This window comes from Abramis brama (assembly GCF_963993115.1).
Source record: "Abramis brama genome assembly, chromosome: 25".
Taxonomy (NCBI): Eukaryota; Metazoa; Chordata; class Actinopteri; order Cypriniformes; family Leuciscidae; genus Abramis; species Abramis brama.
The window spans coordinates 4716341-4723899 of NC_139987.1; the positions used below are offsets into that span (position 1 = coordinate 4716341).

At 38.0% G+C, this 7559-nt stretch overlaps 1 protein-coding gene across 3 annotated transcripts; it reads left to right on the plus strand.

Moving 5' to 3' along the window:
* The first annotated feature begins 3781 nt into the window (after nt 1–3781).
* On the plus strand, nt 3782–7559 carry LOC311076444 (uncharacterized protein). 3 transcript variants are annotated; one of them, XM_084104681.1, is made up of 9 exons: nt 3782–3851; nt 4860–4957; nt 5135–5284; nt 5429–5550; nt 5689–5761; nt 5854–5954; nt 6357–6580; nt 6729–6879; nt 7432–7559. In XM_084104681.1, exons 2-6 carry the CDS (start codon nt 4861–4863, stop codon nt 5934–5936), a joined length of 525 nt encoding a protein of 174 aa, XP_083960807.1. In that variant the 5' UTR covers nt 3782–3851; nt 4860; the 3' UTR covers nt 5937–5954; nt 6357–6580; nt 6729–6879; nt 7432–7559. The 3 variants fall into 3 exon arrangements, with proteins under 3 accessions (XP_083960807.1, XP_083960805.1, XP_083960806.1); XM_084104679.1 differs by having other exon boundaries at nt 5689–5730; XM_084104680.1 differs by lacking the exon at nt 3782–3851 and having other exon boundaries at nt 4667–4957; nt 5689–5730.

Sequence of the window (7559 nt, forward strand, 5' to 3'; positions counted from 1 at the left end):
CACAAACTTCTTAGCCTCCTCAGGAGATTTAAAAGAGCACTCCCGCCCGTTGTGATGCAGTGTCAGTTTCGCTGGAAAACGCAGGGACCATTTCAATCTGGCCTCCTGTAGAGCTTTCGTGACTGAACTGAAGGCACGTCGCCGCGCGGTCACCTCCGGAGTATAGTCAGGGAAGATGTGAATCCGCTTTCCTTTATATTCCAGAGGAAACTTTTCACAGCTCAGATGGATTAAATCTTTATCCCGATCATTGTGGATCCGTGCGATAATAGTGCGAGGTCTCTGGCCTTCAGACAGCTTGGGTAGCAGAGCCCGATGGGCTCTGTCAATTTTCACAGGTTTATGGAAGTTGTCTCGACCGAAGAGCTCAGTGATCAAGTCTGAAATGAACACAGAGGGGCGTCCCCGCTCCTCACCCTCGGTTATTCCCACAAATTTGAGGTTCAGCCTGCGAGAGCGTCCTTCCAAGTCATTCAGTTTAGTCCAGAGAGATTAATTTTCCGCACGCAAATCTTCACACACCTTTTCGACCGCACCGAGGCATAAATCAGTACCGTTCAGGGCACCTTCTATCTCTGCCATTTTTTGTTTAATGCCGGCCTGTTCTGACTGCAAGTTAACCAGCGTGGCGTCCAACGCATCCAAACGAACACTTAGAGCTGTCATCTTGTCCTCTATCAGTTTTTTTAAATCATCTCCTTGGGCACCGATTGCAGCAAGTATCATGTTCACATTTCCCTGTGCGATAGGATCACTTGGATTTGCATCCTCCTTAATAGCTGCAACGGTTTTTGAAGATTTCTTTGACGCCATTTTGCGCACACCGAATGAGTTAGTGAATAACGAAAATCACGCTCAATGAAATTACATTTCACGAAATACTCAAAACAACTGACAACTGGTAATTCTCAAAAGGTCGTTATCGCCTGTAAAGTGAATTGATGGTACTTAAATTACAAAAACATTCAAAATCTAGTGTCAGCGGAGAAGAGCTCTGTAAAAGGCGACTACTCCATGAACTGCGCGCATGCGCCCCCCCAAATTGTTTTGTAATACAATATTTTTAAATTACAGGCAACAACAGCTGGCATGTTTTTTTTATATACCATAAACTGAAGTTCAATGCCATAAAACCTAAAATATTACTTCAGTATTTTTTACGGTAAAGCACTTGCAACCAGCTGCCAGTTTTTTACCGTAAACTTTAGTTCAGTGCCGTAAAAACTAAAATATTTCTACCGTATTTTTTACGGTAAAATACTGGCAACCACAACTGCCAGTTTTTTACCGTAATCTTTAGATCACGGCCATAAAACCTAAAATATTACTACCATATTTTTTACGGTAAATCGCTTGCAACCAGTTGCCAGTTTTTTACCGTAAACTTTAGTTCAGTGCCGTAAAACATACATATTTCTACCTTTTTTATTTTTACGGTAAAGTACTGGCAACCACAGCTGCCAGTTTTTGACAGTAAATTTTAGTTCAATGATGTAAAATCTAAAAAACGCTACCATATTTTTTATGATAAGGTACGGTAAATGCAACAGTAAGGTTTTTTTTTTTTACAGTGTGCTTCCAAAATCTGTACATTTAACAGTATTTTACTGAAATGTCCCGTGAGAGCTATGACAGTTTTTTACTGTACATAGTAAGGGTACATACTGTTAAACAATTAACATGTCTTTTCCGTTGCTTTGTTTACAGTCTTAATTACGAACATTTTTTACAGTGTGGCATTATTGGAGATTGACTGAGTTTGGGACAGGCTGGTGCCCAGCAACCCAAATCTGTGACCTGGACGGTCACGACGTGCCTAACTTCAGGGTCCGAGTGTCAGCTGCATAATTGATGGAGATATGCTTCAGTCTATCTGTATATGTGTAGAAAATTACTATGTTTATCTATTTCTTAGCCAATCAGAATCATTTAACCTGAAACAAGGACCTAGCTAATGTATCCAGCTAATTAATCTGGATACATTTTAAAACGGCGTTTTTATTTAAAAGCGCTCTCCATCCACACTAGCTTTTTCGGGCAGTTTACCGATGTTTCAGTGTGGTTGAGAAACTTTTGGAAAACGCCTGAAAACGCTAAATTCACCTTACTGCGCATGTGTAAAACCCAAGCGTGCCGCACAAGCCCTGAAAAGTGAAGCCAAAACGTCTCGATCGCCCCCCGGTGACTGGTCCTAGTATCGGTCATAAGCCCCGCCTCCCCGTGTTATTCAACGGGACGTGAGACCAACTAAACAATTAAATTACACTTCAAATATCTTTTTTCCAAAGGTGGTTTCTAAATAGTTTTTATCACGCTGATGTAAGTTCAAGTGTCTGTTTCAAAAATAAGTTGATTTTTAGTTACGTGATGCTATAAAAACGGTGGTGTAACGTCATGATTGACAGCTGTGATTGACGGGTTCTCTGAGCGAAGTAGTCAGTTTTTCAATGGCTCTGGAAGTAGTCACTGAAGACATTTTTTTCGGGATCTTCGGAGGACTGAGGAGATTGTATTTACTTTATTTTAACAAGACTCTTGTCGTACTACTATCAATTTTTTAAAAAGTGCACTCAGGGAGAGTGCATTCTGCGAGAGTGAGGGCGGAGCGTTGATTTCGCGGCTTTACTTCCTGCTCACTACTGCGCAGGTCTGGTCCCGAGATCGCTACTGCGCAGATTCAAGTTCCAATATGTCAGCGCCATATCGGGACTGCGCACTATGGGTATGCTGATACCCATGATATTTTGCATGAATAAATTGGTGCTTTAAAAGACTATGCAACGGGACGTGCATACGTTTAAGCAGGGAGGGTGTAACCCAGACAAAAGAATTATATTAAAGTTATTCCATATTATATTTGCGAGGGTTCTTTAAGCATTGTACAATGCAGGCTATACACACAAAAGCTTTTCCTGAAAGACGTAGCCATTCCCATTTTGTCAAGACTATCTGTTGTTTAAGAATCAGAGAACTGATGTACAGTTCTGATGTGGAGAACTTATAAGTATGTCTTATTATTTGTACTTAATATTTACATTTGAGTAAATCTCGCGGGTTATGAAAGGGCGGCACATTTCTCGAACATGCGCTAAATGCTGGCAATCACAACACACTGGGTCAGCTAACCAATTACAGCACATTCAGTATTTCGGAAGGAGGGGCTTCATCGAAAACGACGCGTTCAACCAGACTAGGTAGAGAGGAACTGTAATAGTGTAAAACATGTGAAAAATAATGTTTTTTTAACAATCAAGCATGAAAACATTCTAGTATACCCCAAAAACAAATAGGACCCCTTTAAGAGAGCGATGGCAGCTATCCAATCAGAGCTGTAGTTAAGTTAAGTTCTGCCACCCTGCACAAGATGGACCCATAGAGAGTTTGATGAAAATGTGATTAAAACAAAGTTGTTAATTTAAGAGGAACAGAAAAGATTGTTTTGTTTATAGAAGTTCCCTCAATTTTATTTTCTTCTTTTCACTGGACACACTATCAGGATCTATTTTGTAATTTTGTCTCATTCAATTGGTTAGGTTTTTTTTCTTCCCTTATCGCTGCATCAATGGATTTCTTCAGTTTTTTTGAGATGGCGAGTCAACTCCACACAGGAAAACTGGCAGAGTAATTTTTCCAGAGTAATTTTTTTTTTCCTCAAAAATAGTTGTTTTTGATCTATTTTGAGTGAACAGAGTAAAATGTGTCCATAGAGTGGGAGCAAAATTGAAGAGTAACTGTGACTCCTCCCCAAAATCTTCTCCTCCGAAAGTTTCGTTTATCCGCCATTACGTTGGTCACGGTGATCGCCGCATGTGGATTTGGAAGAAGAAGTTGTGCTTCTGCTGGATGTAAAAGTAAGTAGAATTTCAAAGTTTTAGAACTCCTTTTCATAATAATCGCCTCTGTTTTGAGCTCAGACCATTTTGCCGCATTTTTTTAACATTACAGAGATCGCGACGCTTTCTAATGTGAACTTGTGAAGTTTAACGCGAACGTTAGTGCTCGACAAGTTTAGCTACTTAATGAGGGAAAATCACTAACATAATCACTTGTTAGATGATGTTGTGCAGGAACACATAGCATAAACCTTAGAGTTTAAGGATCACATTTGGCCTCAAGATAGAACTAAGTTAGGATAAATCTTGAAAGTTATCTTATCTTAAATTATAAATGATCTTATTTTTGTAACTGTTAACCAAAGAAAATAACGTTAGCTAACATATAGATTACATGAACGTTAATTGACACCAGTGAAGTTAGCTTCATATCAAATGTTTGTCCACTATACGTTATTGTGACGAGCGGCTCGAGTTGTGCACCACATGTACTTGACTCTGTAATGAGTTAAGTTAACGTTAGGATCGATGGAGGCCATTTTGATGTGGATGAGCATTGAGCACAGTGCCTTAACAGAACTATTAAACTGTTATTATTAGCTTTTAAATTCCCAAGTAATAATGGCTAAAGTCATTGTAGGCTTTTTATATTTTTGGAAGATTTGGAATAGTAATTCCTTCTTTAGAAAGATGTAGTAACACTTGAGTCATTACTATCCAAAATCTTACAAAAACCTCAACAGCTAACAATGACTTCAGCCAATATTAGAGAGTTATCATGCTGTTTATTACCTTATATTTATACATAATCTAGGGCTCAACGCTAAGGATTTTTTAGCTGGAAAATCCAGTCGGGCCAGTAATTCAAATTTTTACTCGCCCTGTAAAAAAAAGAAAGAAAATGGGCCTATAAAATAAGCCTAGTACTCTAAAGTGTTACCAAATGTTTTTTTTTCTTCTTTTCCTTTTTTCATCTGACTGTGAGTGTTAACGCCTTGTTTAACTTTGTCTCTTTGGTCCCTCCAGAATGCAAACCAACAACGTTGTCAGAGTGAAGTTCAAATATAGCAAGAAATATATTTTTTCTCCAACACCTTTTATATTTCAGACGTTTTTGGAATGTGGTGAGATATAACAAACTTTAACATTGTTAATATCATTAATACTTTTCCCTCTGAAAATATTTTTTAATAGTAATATAATAAGTGTATGATTTTATCTTATAAAAATAACGAATAATATTTTAGTTCCTTTGGCATTGCTGGCCTTTGTCAATTTCCCAATGATTTGTCTTCCTTTAGTTGACAAGAAATTTGATCTTCCTACAATGGATGTAAAAGTCTTTGATGACTCAAAGACAGAGGTTGATGAGGAAGCATTTGAATATCTGCTGACACGACCAGACATTGGTGTCCTAGAAATTTTCGTCCCAGGCACAGCAAGCGTTGATGGTAAGTTTTGTTTATTCTCAGCAATATTCACCATATTTGCATAGGCTAATATGTCTATTCGACTAATTCTCAATAGCTTTTATAGCATGCAATCAAAAGTAGTATGAACAGATCTTCAGACCATTGATATGGTTTATATTGCAGATTCTTTAAGCTTAAGCTCATATTTAGGAGATACCGAGGGCACGTCAGAGTCTGATGACACAGCAATGTTGATTAGAAGTCCTCCTGAAAAAAATCGAGCTGAGGAACGTCGTCTTGGCCAAGTAAGGATCACCAATCTTGCCTCTGAAATACATCTATATAGAATTACTTAAATAGTAAAGATATTTGGAACTATATACACTTGTCATTTGTTAATAATTTCTCATCTCTGCTCAATATAACATAATTCCCCCCTCCAGATGATTGAAGATATCCTAAAGAGCAGCCCTGGAGGCGAGAAGGTCATAAACGATTATGTTTATGAGTTAAAGAGTAAAGATTATCTACTTTATAATTCATATGGTATTTATTTTCTTAGCTGTGTAATGTATAACTACTAGGTCTGTGTATTGTTCTGGTCATAGGAGCATTATTACAATGCAGAAGATGGAAGTGGATATCTGGCATGGAGAATAAAGACTCAAGGAAGCATCCGAGGGACGAATGAAACGCCAACCACAAACAGGTGCGAGATTTGATGCTTAGTCACTGCTCTTATTAGCTTGGCTGGAAGGCTTGATAAACGTTTTTTAATTTTTTTTATTGAACATAAAACTTGCTTATTTTTATCATTTTTAAAAAGTATTCTTTTGTTCCAGATTGGTCTGTCATTAAGTCATAATGTAAATGAGGTCAAGTGTTACATAGTATCTCTTCAAAATATAATTGCTGTTCTTTTCAAATGCAAATATGTTTTGCACAATCATCCATGTTGGGCAAATTTAAAAGTCACTCTGGGATACTGTACATGCATGTTTTCTATGTTTTTTCCTGTCATGTATTTAGTTTTGGTATAAATGTGTTGTGCATGCTTTTGAAAGAAAAGGAACTAAATATTTGGTTTTCGTATTGTCTTAAACACTTTCAGGTGGGCCAACTACTGACAGGGATCCCTTCAAAGAAGACAGCTGGTTGAAAGATGAACGTCAGTGTCAGGAAGCAATTGCCCTGATGAAGCATACAGCTGACGAGGCAGTGGTAAAGGATAAGATGAGGTTAACACTGGGCTATCGGCAGAAGATGCTGCACGACCCTAAAGAGTCATCTGATATTCTTTCTATTTTCCCGCGATTCTTGGATATACCAGGCTTGGTATGTGGACTTCAAATCTTTAAACATGAAAACATACACATATGAAATTAAGTGCTATTGTTGTTCTGCAGTAACCCAGACTCATTAGGTAAAAAAAGTGAGTTTCTACTGTGGTTCCTACTTTAATTATCTTTGGCATTTTGTACAGATTGATCAAGATTTTGGACTTCTATTTGGTGATGCGACCTCTGCAAAGTTGTTGAAGAAGTGGTCTACCAACATAAAACCAAAGGTTATTGCACAGACTAGTGAGCTCCAAGACCTCATCCAAAATGCTGAAGCCACTGAAGTTGAAGAAGGTAACTATATTGTGCTATAAGTTATGTGTTTATGACAAGCATAGCTTTATTCAGATCTATAGAGTTTAAAGTGTGGTCTCAACTTTACCCATTAGACATGCTTGATTCATATGCAACACAGACTTGCAATGGGTAAACTGTCAGAATGAAAATCACCTGTTTCTCTAACATTTCTACCCTGATCTTTTCTCAAAGGCCTAGTACAGGTGTTGCAGATTTACAGAATTTGGGTCTCTGAATAACAAAAGTATGGCTGATATGTAGTAGATAAAGTTTAACTCTATGACCTCATTTCAATATCTGTAGAGGTTTCACCTTAATTCATCCACACATCTGTAGTCATCAAGACTTGGCCATGAATGTGCTGTTAATACTGATTCTGTGTGCAGTATAAACTAAGGTACTAGAGTGGTTAATGTATTTATACCGGCACATCATCCAAGTGAAGTTAAGTCTAAGTTAAACTAGTTCAACTGAGTAGGAGGGTATGTTCAACCCCTTCTACCTAAAAACTTAAAACCAATGTGTTTATTTTGTTTTCCTTGTCTCCAGGTTGGGACAGCAACATGTCTTCCATTCTGATGCTGGTTCACCTTTTGCCACCCTCAAGTCAAGGCCACAAAAGACCGGGAAAGATCTCAGCGAGAAAAGCATGTGATTGTCTTGTCAAATTCATCAAG